General features: G+C 37.4%; 1 protein-coding gene across 5 annotated transcripts in view; it reads left to right on the top strand.

The window, feature by feature from the left end:
- Nucleotides 1-16,484, top strand: part of MBNL3 (muscleblind like splicing regulator 3) — a 117,905-nt gene that overhangs the window by 66,962 nt on the left and 34,459 nt on the right. Inside the window, exon 1 of one of the 5 annotated variants that reach the window (XM_058536731.1) lies at nucleotides 9,870-9,951. The exons of 3 other annotated variants lie outside the window; for them this stretch is intronic. In XM_058536731.1, the coding sequence (XP_058392714.1) occupies nucleotides 9,925-9,951 (27 nt within the window). In that variant the 5' untranslated portion in view covers nucleotides 9,870-9,924. One more of the 5 variants, XM_058536730.1, reaches the window with a different exon arrangement.

Below are 16,484 nucleotides of genomic sequence, written 5' to 3'. Positions count from 1 at the left end.
AAGCTCAGAGCTACAATTACGGCCCAGCTGAATCAATTAACCTTAGTCCAGATTTTTGAAGTTTTTGATGTAATTATTCCTATCATCCCACCTTCCTCATTATATTACTTTTATTCTTCAGGCTTACGATAATGATCTTATTGGAAATGTATCTTTCTTGTAAGTTATTTCCAAGACTTTTTGAAAGAATGTGACTGGTGAGAGAGCAAGGGAGCAGGGAATGGGCTAATTGTATTTCTGAATTTCTTATTTGTCGCTTATTAAGCTGAGTGTTTTTCATTTAGATGTGTTAATGTATTGCAGGCATTCCAGTATTGCAAACTGGAGGTCTCAGTTTTAAACAGGCTTCCAGTGATACTCAGAAGTAAACTAAATACTGCTGAGACTACTCAACACAGAAAGGACAGAGTAATAGATATTTGGAACTCTCTAGAAAAGAGAAAGTGTTGTATGGGATGTACTATTTCCTTACTGCATCACTGCAGGGTACAACTGATGAACTTTGTATTCGCTGCTTGCTTTGAGGTTTGGGAATCTATCAATACTTCAGCTTTTGATTATCCATGCTGAAATGCTGCGGTCAGCACAGGATTGTTTGCTTATTTGATGTGAAAAATATTTCCCTCGTTTTAGCTTGTCTTTTTCTAGATATATTATTTGGGACGAGGAGAAGGGGTAATGCTTTCAAATGATTGTAGTTTCTGCAGTGAATAGAGGTATTAATTTATTGGAGAGCTGAAGAGAATTTACTAGAAAATCCTTTATCTTCCTAAATTTGAGTACACAGCAAACACTGAGAAAAACACTCTGGGGAGGTTTGTAGAGCAAATGTAAAACAACATGTAATACAGAGCTCTTATATACTTACCTTTACATCTAATAGCACTAGTTTGTGAACAGAAAATGAATGTGTTTCCTAGGAGTACTAGAACAGATTCTGAGAACCCCAATCCTTTTTTTGTGTGTGTGAGGAAGATCAGCCCTGAGCTAACATCCATGCTAATCCTCCTCTTTTTGCTGAGGAAGACCGGCTCTGAGCTAACATCTATTGCCAATCCTCCTCCTTTTTTTTTCCCCAAAGCCCCAGCAGATAGTTGTATGTCATAGTTGCACATCCTTCTAGCTGCTGTATGTGGGATGCGGCCTCAGCATGGACAGAGAAGCGGTGCGTCGGTGCGCGCCCGGGATCCGAACCCGGGCTGCCAGTAGCGGAGCACGCGCACTTAACCGCTAAGCCACGGGGCCGACCCCCAATCCTTTTTTTACATGACCTGGCTGGCCTTCTTTTATATGACGGCTAACATTAATACTGAGGTCAGAGATATGGAATTAAGATATCAAAATCCCTTTGATATGACCTCTTAGAGACTGAATTATCAGTAACATAAGAAAATGCTTAATAAATAGCTAAATCCATTATTGGATAGGACCGTATTCCCATAGAGCAGAGGTTCTCAGAAGTGTTGTTGGCAGACACTGGCAACATCAGCTTCACCTGGGAGCTTGTTAAAAATGTCAGTTCTCAGGCCCCATCCCAGACCTGCTGAATCCGAAACTCTGGGGCTTGGTCTGACAGTCTGTGTTTTAAGAAGCCCTCTTGGTGATTCTGATGAACACTCATGTTTGAGAACTACTGGTTTCAAGAAAACTGTAACAGTCCAGGAAAGTATCAACTAAGGATGATGTTTCTCAGTTTCAGAATTCTCAACACTCTGAATTGTTCCCTCAATGCTTCTTTCTTCCTTTTTTCCACTTTTTTTCAAATGGCCTCATTCTTGGGTTATTGTTTATATTCAGATCTGGTGGAAAGAAAATGGCGTCTATTCTGGAAGACTTATCTATCTTTGGGAAGCTTATTATATTTCTCCCTCCAAGCAGCACCACAATGCTTATCAGCTACGATAAGGCTCTGAGACTTACTGCACAAAAGATAGCAGTTGAGTTCTGTTTAACCCAACATTTCTCAAAATCATTTGACTACAGAACCCTATTTTTGTGGAGCATGGAGAAACTTCTCGTGGAACATAACATCACAGGTAGTTGGGCAAGAATAGCATCGGTGTCTAAATATATAAAACCAAAAAGAAAAAACATTATTGTAATTGTTTGTCTATTATAACTCTTTGGAAAATTACTTTTTTTAATACCCCAAAAGCTCTATTATAGGTGTTGCTAGATGCTGCAAGTGAACTTTCAATATTTTATATGCAGCAAGTGTGGGCACAAAAAAGGCATATATGTAATATATTATATATTTATTAGTTCTTTACTATAGAAATATATGTATGTGTATATATATATATATATAACATATTCAAACATGTTTCACATTTATATGAGTCAATCTTGGCTTCTAAGAGGTTGGCCTATTGAGATGAATAATAAGAAAAATGAAAATTAGCTTAAGCGTTTGTAAAGTTTTATAATGAGATTCAATTTTATTATTTTACCAATTTATATAAATAATATTCAAAATCCTTTTACTATAATTAATTACTTGTTAGTATTTTAAGCACCATTAACATCTTCTCTTATAGTTCTACTCTTTGTTTTGCTTTATCCTCCTAACTCACCAGGAAAAAATGACTTGCCTGATTTCTTTTTATAATTTTAATTTACGTTATAAATAAAATATAACAGCAGTTGTGGCCAAGTAAAAATTTTAAAAGTAGCAACCCAAAACTGTGATGCTCCAAACTTTTTCATATAATAGAAATTACTTTGAATGTTTTATTCATTATAATTCTAAAGTGAATTTTCATTATGTGAAATCTTAAAATAAGCTTGTGATGATAAAAAAGTGTCTCTGGCCTTGGTAAACTGGTCTCCTAAGGAGGCACTGGCTCATTGCCAGTTGAAAAGGGAGCAATAATTCTTTTCTTTTTTCAGTTATTTGCAAGGATAAGATTAAAGCCTGGATCTGCTTCTTTATCCTCTGCCCTTTCACCTAACATACCACTGAGCTGTGGGAGCAATAACTGTTTAACAATATCCAGTTCTAAGAAAAGAAGTGTCCTTGGTTTTTTAACACTGTATATAAATTCCCTCCCTAGGCACATGATAATTTATATTACTCACATAATCAAGAATTACTCATATAATAATGCATTATCTTTTGTGGGGATAAAATGGTAAAACATAGTTTGTAATGTCATATTTTTTTTACCTTAATTCCTTGATTTATTTATCCTTTTTTTTTTAATTTTTTGTTTATTGCAGTAACATTGGTTTACAACATTGTAAAAATTTCATATTTTTTATACTTAATTCACAGTAACAATTTTAGTTCTATTGTAAAGAACTAATAAAAGTAAATATATTTTTTTTTTTACGTTTTGTACTGATTTTACTTCCAAAGCACACTAAATTGCACTTTTTCCCTCTATTCTTTCAAAGTACCTATGAGGTATGTAAGGGCAGGAATTATTGACAGAAAAATTGATTAACAGTATTGGAAAGTAATTTAGCCATGATATAAAGGTAATTAGAATCCAGGGCACTTAAATCCCAGTCTAGCACTCTTTCTAATAAAATACTGCATTCATATTAAAATTTAGATTTATTCCTGCTTTGTCTAGGAACTAATGCGTTAGAAGTCGAAATATTAATAGCCTGTGACCTGATTCCAAACAGCTGATTCATTTCAACACTGGGTTTATTTGTTATCATTATTACTTTCCCTGTATGTTGTCTTTAAAAGTATAGGTATACTTTTGGATTCTGCATGCTCAATTGTCCAGTCACTTTTTATGAGATCCATATTCCCTACTATCATCAGCAAGTGTCTATAACACTTTGTCTTTTAAAAGTTGTGGGACCAGGGGCCGGCCTGGTGGCGCAAGCGGTTAAGTGCGCGCGCTCCGCTGCGGCGGCCCGGGGTTCGCTGGTTCGGATCCCGGGCGCGCACCGACGCACTGCTTGGTAAGCCATGCTGTGGCGGCGTCCCATATAAAGTGGAGGAAGATAGGCACCGATGTTAGCCCAGGGCCGTCTTCCTCAGCAAAAAAAGAGGAGGATTGGCGGATGTTAGCTCAGGGCTGATCTCCTCACACACACACAAAAAAAAGTTGTGGGACCAGCCCAGTGGCACAAGTGGTTAAGTGCGTGCGCTCCGCTTCGGCGGCCCAGGGTTCACCGGTTCGGATCCTGGAGGCGCACTGACGCAGTGCTTGGCAAGCCATGCTGTGGCGGCCTCCCATATAAAGTGGAGGAAGATGGGCACGGATGTTAGCCCAGGGCCAGTCTTCCTCAGCAAAAAAAAAGAGGAGGATTGGCAGATGGTAGCACCGGGCTGATCTCCTCACAAAAAGAAAAAAAAAAAGAAAGAAAGAAAAAAAAAAGAGAGAAGCTGTAGAAAAACCTAAATGATAAGTCATATTGAATAGAATTGATATTTTTGTTATTGACGTGTTTACCTGATGCATCCACATATTGATTTGCATTTGAAGTCTTTAGTATTATTTTGTGAGTAAAGTTACTTAACCAAAAATAAATTGGCAATATAAAAAAGAAAACAAATAAACATAACTCTTGTTCATAGGCTACAGTTGAAGCACTAAAAAAGTCAAACCTAAAGTCCCAGGCCCACAAATCATCACCCGACTTTGCACCATCTCAAAGTATATACATTCTCTGGTCATTTAAATAAGATGCCCACTGAAACTGAGCTTTTAGTGGTGTAGTCTTTTGTGAGGTGATGCGTGTAGTGAATGTGAATTCTCATTTGCCTGTGCTCTTAGTGGAATGAAATGCTTCAGAACACTTTGTACTGCTGTGTGATAAGGTTGATCTTTTGTCACTGTTTGGAGACTTTCTTTGCTCTGTGATAGTACTGAACCTACAGCACGTAGACATTTGTAGTCTGAGTAAACATGCTTCTAAATGGCACTACTGTGTTTTTAAAAGGTTCTTCTTCTAGGGTGGTAATAATAGTCACAAAATGCACACAACCAACTCTTTAACTGAGCCCCACTTCCATCCATTCTCTATGTTCATGGGGTTCTGCTGGACTGTTTCTTTTGTCAGGCCATGGTCATTTGTGCTTAAGCTCTCATAACCCAACTCCTGATAGTATGACACTGCTTCTCCCAAACCAACTGGCAAAATTCTTTTGTGCAAACATTTACTAAAAAGCTGTGCTAAGAGAGGACATGTTTGTACTAATTGTTCTGCTTGGGTAAGGATGAAAGACTTAATGCATGTAAAGCACTTTGAACAGTGTCCATCACATGGTAAATACACAGTAAAATTAGCTGTGATTATTCAGGTGGTTGTGGTATAAAAAAATTGTACAGTTAACCTTATTCCTTTTCAAGTCACCCAAGATCCCTAGGTACTTAACAAAACATCCCAGTTTCTATACATTTATCTGTTACAGTAGTTCCCCCTTATCCGTGGTTTCACTTTCTACAGTTTCAGTTACCCGCAGGCAACTGTGGTCCAAAAATATTAAATGGAAAATTCTAGAAATAAATAATTCATAAGTTTTAAATTGCACACTGTTCTGAGTAGTGTGATGAAATCTCACACTGTCCTGCACCATCGCACCCAGGACGTGGATCATCCCTTTGTCCAGTGTATCCACGGTGTACATGCTACACCTCATTAGTCACTTAGTAGCCGTCTGGGTTATCGGATCGACTGTCGTGGTATCGCAGTGCTTGTGTTCAAGTCATCCTTATTTTACTTAATAATGGCCCCAAGGCACAAGAGGAGTGATGCTGGCAATTTATGCCAAAGAGAAGCTGTAAAGTGCTTCCTTTAAGTGAAAAGGTGAAAGTTCTCAACCTAATAAGGAAAGAAAAATAATCTTATGCTGAGGTTGCTAAGATCTACCGTAAGAACAAATCTTCTATCCGTGAAATTGCAAAGAAAAGAAATTTGTGCTAATTTTTCTGTCACACCTCAAATATGTATGTATAGGAGAAAATATAGTATATGTAGGGTTCTGTACTATCCGTGGTTTCAGACATCCACTGGCGGTCTTGGAACATATCCCCTGCGGATAAGGGGGCACTACTGTAAATAGTTTCTGCACATACCTAACAGCCAGCTGATGTGCAATCTTACAATCTTAGAGAGAAAATAGTGGGCCAGACAGTAGAAATACTTGAACTAGCTCATTCCTCAGTTTAGCACATGCCAAAGTATTGCGAAGCAAGAGTGGACTAGTTAAGAGCATGAGCTCTTTTATAGGGGCCTTGACCTCGTCTCTAAATGTGTGTCAACAATTGTCACATGCCAAGTAACATGAGCTAAAACTGTATATACAATTATTCTCCAGCACACTCATAAATGGTCAGAATTAGTTCACATTTGAAGGGTCATTTGACCTTATATACTAGAGTCTGGTATATAAAGTCAGTGTAAAAACATAGCAAAAAAAAGAAACCAATTAAATTCTCCAGTTATCTTTAGTAGAAAAATAAGTGTAAAAGATTGGCACATTGATGTTTTACACTACCTGGTTTATTTCACTATATCACTTTGTCAAATATTTTTCTGGAATGGAATTTGATTAACCTTACATAAGAGACATAAACTGGACTCATTTTATTTTTTCAGAAAGACATGTTCTCTAATTTTATTCTGATTTTCAGGGAAGGCACAATGAAGCTAGAGTAGATTTGTTTTATTTTACTTTTCCCTCGCCAAAATAAGGATTCCACTAACTAAAAGGTACCATGTTCAAACCCCATGACCCTAATGACCCTAGAAAACTTTTTGTGCTTAATATAGAGGATATCTGTTTTTAAAAAATACTACATTCTTACAAGTGTACTATTCTCCCCGTAACTTTTGTTCCAGCTGTTTAAACTGACTTTGGAAGTACAATTAATAGATTTTAAAACTAATTAACTTTCACTGTTCTTTGCCTTGCTTTATTTTTTCCTTGTTTTAGATTTGGAGATAGGCATTCTTTGGCAGAGGTTATATTTCAACTTCTGCTCTGTAAAGATATGAGACATTTATGATTGAGGGATTGATTTATTTTAAAACATAAAACCTCCACTTATCATTTTATCTTCTTTAAACTAACTCCATTTCTAGTTACATTGTTTGTGGATGGACTTGTTTAGTTCTTTAAATACTAGGAACAGTTTCATCATCACCAAATATTAACTGTTCACTGAAAGCAGAGGGTGAACTTAACAAAGTTGCTCTATTTACTGAGTTAGACTGAGAGAGGATCATTTTAGAACATATTTTTTTTTATAAAGCAATCTCAATAGTTGCATCTAGAACTTTGCCAATGCTGTTCACATCTCTGAAACACATTTTGGATGAAACAATATACTTGGTAGATATTCGGGCCAGGCAAAATAGATTTTCGTTTTTAAAAGAGAAAATTTGTATCAACTTACAAACAGTAAGTTGGCCTAATTTTTAGATGCTTTTTAAAAGAATCACTTGGCTAAAAACACCACTTTATTTAAATATGCAATGCATTTGGAGTTTGGAGTTTTCTTTGGGGATTTCTCTGATACTCTAAAATACCTACAGTTTTGATAACAAGTTAGCACAAAGGTTTCAATAAGACTTTTGGTGATAAAAATATATTATCATTAACAAAATGTAAACTTAGTCCACGCCTCAAAGTATTTTAATGAGAGTCTATGTCACCAAGTAAAACTTTCTGCTTGGAAATTGCATATTTGGTATTAGTTTGGTAGCTGAGTAGGAATGTAAGGAAAACGCTTATTTTAGAGTGGATATATTTGGCTCTGTTTGGGGTTTGAACATGATTTCACACTTATGAATTCAGTGAGACCTTGTAAACAACCATTTTGATACCATGCTTTTAAATTTCTTTGTCTGAAAGGAGATTTACGTTTAGCCTCTAATTTCAAAATGCAGAGGTAAATCAATAACTATATCTGCCCTTTATATAATCTCTGTGTGGAGGGACACGTGGCTGGCTATAGAGATGTAATTATTTAATTTATTTTTAGCAGTATACTAAGCCCTGCAAAGATAAATTATTTAAATCTGAATAGTAATCTGTGCCTTTCTCACTTTGTACTCCCCTTATGAGTTTGCAAGATATTTGTCTAAATTTAATTTAATTTAATTCTTCTTTGAAACTTTCTTTTTACTTAGAGACAGGAAATTTAATTTTGCCAAGTGGAAATCCCAAGGTTTAAGTTTAGTGTAAAACGAAGACCCTTAGGAATTGAGGAGATTGCCAGATACCTTCTTACTTCCCAAGTTTTAGTGCAGTTAAAACTCACTCGAGACCCTTAAGTCATAGAAAACTTAAGGTAACTGGCGTGGTTTCAAGGGATAGAAGTCACAATGTAGAAAAGCCCATTAGAAAGAGAAGGCTTGAAGTTGTTATTTCAGAAGTCACCTGACTGAAGCATTCAAACAAAGGAAGAAAGCCCCAGCAGCCATTTGGAAAGATCTGACAGAACTTACAGTTTTGGCAATGGGTGTTGGGAAGATGGTTGTGGGATCTTTCTTTGCAGCAATTATAGGAAATATCTCCATCTTAGCTTTTGGAAGATCAAGTATAAGCAAAAATGTTAAATGTCGTTTCAACAGAAGATCCAATTCTTTAGAGTTCACTGTATTTTTCTATTTAGAAGAGAAATAGAAATGAAAAGTATGAAGGAAAACTAACTTGACCTATAAAATGCCATGGGGCTTTGTTTGAGCTTTAGTAGGGGGGAGTTGAATTGGATCAGCATTTTCATTAGGATACTCCAATGAGATATGTTAAAAGATGTTTTATGAAAAAAGAGGGATGGTTTCTGTGATTAAACTATGTTGGGAAATGCTGAGTTAACGAAAGCAAGCAGATTTCTCTACTGTAGGATGTATGAGAGAGAATCTTTACTATGCTCTGGTGTACTGTCAGTTTCCAAGAGAGGAGTGTAGTATGTCATTTCTTACAAGTGTTAACCAGGAAACTCGGTTTTGGAGCCTCCTCTCTTGGAAATAGTGGTCTGTGGTACACACTCTGGCAAATGCTGGACTAAATGATCTCTAAGAGCCTTTCAAGCTTTACTATTTAATGTTTCCATAAACATATTGTCTATAAATATATGGACTTCCCCAGTGTAGTACAATTTCATTCTTTCTGACCTCGCTAATTCTGAATCTTTGATAATTCCAATGAAGGAGTCTGTATTCTTAATGAATAAAACATAAATTCAGGACTGTGTCTACTAACTGATTCCTAAATGTTCACAATTGCCACTTTCGTGGTGTACATATTCTGTAATGTGGGGCTATTATAGATTGCCATAGTTCCTAAATACTTTATTCATTAGAATTAACCATGCCCCTCTACCTCTCCCTCTCTTTTAATATGAGTAATCGTGGATTGATTGAAAAACACATCTATGCAAATAATGGCTATTCATGCCATTTTTTACGTGTTTTGAATTTGTATCTGCATAGATCTTATGTGTGCATATAGAAACATGATGCTTAAGCAGTCATTTTCCTGGGCTTTAATGGGTGACTTTCTCTTGTATTTGAGTGTTCCACAGACAGGGCTGAAGAAAACAAAGCTAACCCACCCTCCTCACCCCCTCAACACAAATAAAAACCTTAAAAACATAAAAGGCTTATCTTCCTGTAATAATTCATATGTTCAAAAAATTTGTGTAAATTTAGAGTCAGGAGTTAGGCATGGTGGTCACTCACCATGCCCTTCTTCATCCTAACCTAAAGGAGGAGCTCCGGCAGGCATCCAAGTCATTTGAATATACAGTTGCGCCACTGTGGGTGGGAAAGTGGCTGACAGGGTAGAGAGCTGTGTGAAGCTTTTGGTGGGAGGAGCCATGGAATAAAAATTGCTTTCTCCAACAGTCAACTTCCTTAAATTCCTTGCAGCTGGTCAGGTAAGCTGGGGCTGAGAGTGCCTTCTGCTTTGCTCTGAGCAACTGAAGGCCTTGTAGAGCCTGGGCTGAGTCCATGGAGGGGGCTGCTTATGGATTTAAGGTAAAGGGGGTAAAATGGGTTTTTGAGGATTTGGCTTTATTTAGCTCAACTCACGAGGGTGGAAGAATACATAGGAAGAGAGTTGCCAGAGAATATATTGTATGGAGCAAACTTATACTAAAAAATTATTTATTGTTTATCTGAAATTCAAATTTTATTGGGAGTCTTGTATTTTCATTTGATAAATCTGGCAACCCTAGATAGGATTCTAGGCAGAAGCCCTAGCCGGGAAGAAATGGTGCAAGCAGCTGGTGTCCTCTTTGTCCTGGTTCTAAATCGCTGTGGTAGGTGACTGGATGGAGTGTCCAGAAAAGCAAGGCGAGGGAACCCTAACAGCAGATTTGACTGACTATGGGCCGGGAGATGCCCCTTTATGTTGTTTCATAACGAAGCCTACGTAGTAAGTACCTTTTTGAAGTTGCGTGATTTTGTGTGTATTTTATTTCTTGGAGTAACAAATTGAATGCCATTATTTTTTCTTTCCTTTTTTCTGTATTTTAATGACATTTTCTGTTGGCAGCTATCAACTACTTTAAAGACAGCTTCCAGGAATACTTAGCATCAGAAATGCCTTCTGACTTTTGGTAACTTGGTACCAGTGTGCTTCAGTTCTCTTTGGGTTTTAATTTGATTCTGGTTGGCTGTTTTGTCAACTCTCAGAGATGATGCATTTTTCAGGAGCTTGTTATTGAACAGATATTCAGTTAATATTTTTCTATAGCCATTGAAGGTATTTTATTAGACCAGGGAGGAAAAATTGGGGAGGGGGCAGGAAGCAGATTTGGGGTGTTGGTGAGGCAGACTTGGTTTCACTCTGAACAGCAACTAAGATTTTTGGTGTTATTTGCTCTTCAAAAAATTTCAAAGAAAACTTTCAAGCTCATTCTTTGAAAATAAATGTTTAATGGGAATGCAGCTGAACATGGGTTTGAAGTACAACAGGAACATTTTTCTTGTAAGCAGTCAGGTCAGCGTATGCCGTAGAGGTCCACACGAAGGCCCACCCAATGTGATTATCCTAAAGCCGTGTATTCCACCTTTGTCTAAGTAGCTTCAGGGAATTTGACTTGCAGCCTGTTCAGAGAAATGCGGGGTGGGGGTGGAGCAGTTGGAGAAGGCAGTTTACTCTAAACTGACCCTCAAAATGCAGTGCTCCCCTTGGGCAGGCACAAGTGCTGATTAAATATGAATCTGCTGCGGGTTCCTTTATTCACCTCGGGGGGGCCCTATATCCTGAGGGTTCTAGTGGCCACAGACCCCTGGAATTAGACCAGGGTTTGCGTCTGTGTGCCTCATGAATTCCTGACTTTTCTGGTTCAGTTATACTGAATTACCAGGATTTCTCAGCCATGAGGGCCCCATCCACCTGAGAGTATATATTCCTAGCAAAAAAAAAAATATTATAAATTAACTGTTTTCTGGACCTGAATAGAATAACAGTTCATTAGGGACAGACAACCAGGAACAGCCTCAGAAAGGAAGGAAGAAGAAAGAACTTATGAAAGGAAATAGCAAGAGAAGCAATTAGGCTTCTAAGGCAGAATTAGTGTTATGCCCTATAAAAGAATTCTCACAAAGTTTGTTCATTCACTCAGCAAACTTTCATGCAGTGGCCACCACTCACCAGGCACAGAAACATCCCTGGAGATTCAAAGATATAGACCTGCCTTTAGATAAGCTCAAAGTCTAATGGGGACATAGGCATGCAAACAATTTATTCATGTACACAGTGATAAGTGCTAAGATAAAACTGAGTACAAGGTGCAGTTGGAGGCACGAAGAGGGCGAGATAGATGGGAGGGGGGTTGGGGAGATGGGTTCAGGAAAATTTTTACAGAGGAAGAGTCATTTGAACTAAAAATCTATATTGGGTAGTGAGAGTCTGGAAACTTGGCCTTCACTTTCTCTGTAAGATAAAAATGCAAGAGATGTTCCTTAAAATCTGGTTCAGCCCTAAATGTTATGTTTCTGGTAATCAAATTATCTTAGTGGGCTATTTCAGAAGAATGCTGTGATTGTTGAGCCTACTCCTCCCTTCATCTTTTGGAGGTCACAATTTGAAAGCTCTCTTGAGGCAGATAGGCAAGAAAGTTCTTCTGCCTCCTTCTAGCTTCTTACCTATTCGGACTTGATTTCAAGAAAGCAGAGTTCAACAGCATAAGGAAATGCAATGCAATGCTGACTGCAGTGGGGGAGTGTCCTTGTGGCCCTCTCCATGGGGGTCTATATTCAGCCTCACCAATTTGCCTTCAGTATATTCAGGAAATGGTTTATTAAAACATTTTTTTTTAGATTTCTTGTCTGCATCTCAAATTTAAATTAAAACTTGTATGCAAGATTTTAAGGATGCTCTTTGTGCATATTTATCAGCATTCATAGATGGTACAGTATTGGAGGAGAAAATGATGCAGATGATATCCACTTTTATAAAGACAGAACTTTAAGAGGAAGAAAGTGGGAAATCTGTCATTAGTATGAGGACATCTGGCTAATACTCAGTTTATCTTAACGTTGCCTCACTTTTAGCTCTTTCAGATTGTTCCTAGCCTTTAGTAGGTCTGTGATGTAGGAACCAGGCAACCTACTACGTATGATTTGTAATTCTGAAATTACTGTTGTTTCCTCTGAGAAGCCATGTCTACGCGTGTAAGGATGTTTCACTGATGCAATATAATCAATGGGAATTTTTATTTAACACGTAATCATTAAAATGGAATAACAATTTTTTTTGCATAGAACAAATCATCTGTTTGTTGCCTTTATTTAGCTTTTAACTCTTGGTAGTCTAGCAGAGCAGTGAGATGTCTTTGAAAAGGTAATCCAGTTATCATTGTATTTGAGAGGTTTTTTTCTTTTCCATAATTCCAAATGTGTTTGAAGAAGCAAGTCATTCTGCAAACAGCTGTTTCTGTTAAGATACAGTGACTGACAAAGGGTAATTTTCAGCTTCCTAGGGTCTTTTTCTTATTCTGAAGGATGGTAGAGCTTTCTCTCAGGAACATAAAAAAGGTACATTTCACAGGGTTTTTTTTTTACCACCGAGTACACGGGAAGTCTTGTATCTGACAGACTCACTCTCATAACTCCCAAGACTTAGGTGGGATTTGAATCTCTACAATGCTACTTTTCTCTCTCAGTCAAAGGCTTTGTACTCATTTGTGAAAAGCCTGAAGGTAGGAAAAGGGAAATCGATTGAATTTTGGAGGTTTTATAAATGCTCTGCAACTTTTTCCTTTGCCTGTCATCAACTATTGATGCAGATGTATTTCAGAGATTTCATTGGCCATTTTCTCCCCCTGCTGCTTTTCGGGAGCATTTTCAAAGAGAGTAGATGGAAAAGGGGAGCTGGAAAATTCATAGGTGTAGTAGCACTTATTTCAGCAGAGAATCACTTTCCTATTGAATCACTTTGCTATTTTCTTAACTCAGTAATATAGTGAAAGACCAGATGAGAATGATTTGTTTTTAAGGCCAAAGGAAATGGAAAAGAAGTGAAATTGAGGCGAGCATAAATGGGCTTGCACTCTTATCTCTTCAATGCTTCTTTAATCTTGTGTGTACACGTAGGGGTGGGAGAGAGATTTACGTGTCTTGACTAGCCTTTGCTGCTGTTTTTAGGATATAGGCCGCTCTGCTAGTGGATGGCAACTGTTATAGGTACAAGATGTGTAGAGTCGTTTAGGACATGGTCTGAAATTTGCACCGAGCACATGGCAACTCTGAATCTGTGGGTCTAGAAGGAGGGCTTGGGACACCATTGACTTCACTTGGGAAACCTGAGGGATGATTTTTTTAGACTAAGATAGTTTCTGGACTGTTATAGACAGTGTGATAGGTAGGGTATCTTGTGGCCCATTCAGAGGTTTCGCTGGCCTAAGGAAAACATTAGAGCCTTTCTAGTCCATAGTCATTGGTTTTCCAAAGGCCAAAAACAATAGGTGATTGCATAGTGTGCAGGGCAGTCCCTCCCCTGCCTCCACCCCATCTCATCCATACATGCTTACCAAAGCCTTAATCCCCTGCAAGGACTAAAAGCAAATGTCAGCAAATGTTAAAAACAAAGTTTGCCCCCCCAAAACTCCAATTAAACTATTTTGGCCTATAATTAAGTTTGGGCTTCTTGAAGAATGAATATTATACAGAGGAGATTTATTATCACCAAGTGTGCATATAAATGTATTATCTTGAGTTCTAAAGTCGTTTTGAAAAAACATAAGGGGCTTGGTTTTCTTTTCAAATATTATTTTCAGCAGATAACGTTGATATTAAATTATTTGGTCTCTTTATCTATTGTTTGGCTAGAAAATGAAGATTTTTTTGTCTTTTATATGCTTTCTTTAACATAAGCAGCAGTTTCTGGTAAGGTAGTATTGCTGTGCATTTGCGTTATTATAGAATTAAATTATGGATTCTGTCGTTCAAAAGAGAATGCTTTATAAATCAAGTAAAATCTCCTAACTAAGATAAATAAGTTTTTAAAATCTGTGCTGCCTCATATTCCATACTTTAGTTTTATAGCCCAACATATGTAATTTTTGAAGTGTAATTCTCTTTTTTTTCTATTTCTGTGTACTGTTTTTGCTTTGTAAAAATGTCATCAGTTTCCCAAGAAAAGGCTTAAGAAAAGTTATTATATATAAAGGACAGTAATATAAATGCACAAAGGCAGGTAGTAATTCTTTATCTGTAGATTGGCAGGAAATGTGCCGAATACACCATGTTCTCTCTCTTCCTTCCTCCCTCCTCTTTCTGATTGCATTCAATGTAAATGATGTTAAAACTCTAAATTATAACAAATGGTAAAATTCTAATATATTCCTTTTCCTTTCTTTTTTTTTTTTTTCTTAACTAATCTCTTGTTTGGAATTCCTGAATATAAGAGAGGGTCTTCATTATATAGCTTTTTTTATAGGAGGGTTACAAATCGTGTACTGTATAAATGTCTGTAGTTGTGTTTGCCGCTTGTCTGGAAAAGCTATCAAGGTGGATTTGCCATCCTAAGGCAATCCTGTTCAGCAGGTGCCTAATTTGTTTTTTCGCTGCTGCTATGTAACTGTCCCAAAGCATGTGAATTGGAGCAATGGTCCTAAATGTGAGGAAAAATAGTGTAAGGGGAGGGAAGGTCAGGAGTAAGTTATTTAGACCTGGTTAAGGGGTAGAGATTTCCAGATGCAGTTACAGTTAGTGATAAAAAGAACTGAGATTCAGAAGAGGAGTCAGAGGCAGAGATATAGATTTAAGATCTGAGCAATTGCTGTGATAGGTGAAACTTTACAAGAACTTCATTTCTCCAGGGAAGAGATTAGAGAGACCAGAGGATTTAGGACTGAACCTTGGGGAAATCTTTAGTGTTAGGATGTGGGAGGAGGAAGAGAAACCCAAAGTATAAACTAGCAGGCTTGGTGGTGAAAGCCACCAAGTATCACTGCTTCCCCCAGGCTGTTAATTCTGAGCCATATAACCTCAGTTGTGCTGGGTGGAGGGTGAAGAATCTAGGGACAAAAATCCTTGTGACTTTGCCTTGGTGCATGTTGTGGTAGGTGTAAAAAGAAGCTTATATTTTCTCTTAGGGGACACATTAACAGGGAAAAAAAAAACATTACTGTGATTTTTAGCACATATAACAATTTCCCTACAGTCGTTATATGTGCTGAAATTATGTAGCTATTCCTGGCCTGCTTTTATGAATTCAGGAAGATTGACCTAATACCTAATTCTCAACTCTTACTACCAATAAATTCTTCCTTTTCCAGGATTTGCAGAGAATTGTAAAGGTACATTGATACCAAGATATTATTTGATTTTCTAAATCATTAAATTAAATAAATTGCTCAATGAGAGAAACAAAAAGACAAACCTGACAGAAAACAGTAGTGGCCCCTTTAATTTCTCAAGCTATGTTTTAAGTTATACTCAGCTTCTCGCCAGGGGAGGTAAAATAATAGAGCCTCCTCATCCCAGTGATCTAATATTTAAAAGAGCGGTTGCAGTGCATCTAGTTTTGCATTGTTAGGGAAGGTTAATGTCTCCTCTACCCTTCTAAGTTCTTCTAGCTTATCTAAGAATTAAATTGACATGAGACAGATTAACAGGAGAAAATAAAATTTAATGATGTGCCTATGGGAATCCCAAATATATGAGGTTTCCTGACAGTCAGGCAATTGAGTTTTATATGCCATCCTGAGCTAAGGAGAAGGGGGCAAGTGTCTGGGAGTTCAAAGGGAAGGAAGGCAATGCACAGCAAGAATGAAAAGGATAAATGTTTGGTAAATAAATGTTTGCTGGGGACATCTAGAAACAATGGGACACAGAGAAGACTTTGATCAAACAGGCCTTGGTAAGTTTTCCCCAGTCTACCACACCTAGCTCATATTCTTTGTAGAGATCTCTGGTGATAGCTCTTCTTCCTGGAACAGGCACTTTATCTGAATTCTTTTAGGCAGTTAAGGGGGAAGTAAAAGAAAAACTTCCTCATGCCAAAGAGACACATTTTGGGGTGGCAGATTTTTCTCTAGCATTTTATGTAGCTCTAT

The sequence above is a fragment of the Diceros bicornis genome, chromosome X, assembly GCF_020826845.1.
Source record: "Diceros bicornis minor isolate mBicDic1 chromosome X, mDicBic1.mat.cur, whole genome shotgun sequence".
Classification (NCBI taxonomy): domain Eukaryota; kingdom Metazoa; phylum Chordata; class Mammalia; order Perissodactyla; family Rhinocerotidae; genus Diceros; species Diceros bicornis.
Note: the sequence above shows the minus strand (reverse complement) of the source record. Positions and strands in the feature narration are given on the sequence as shown.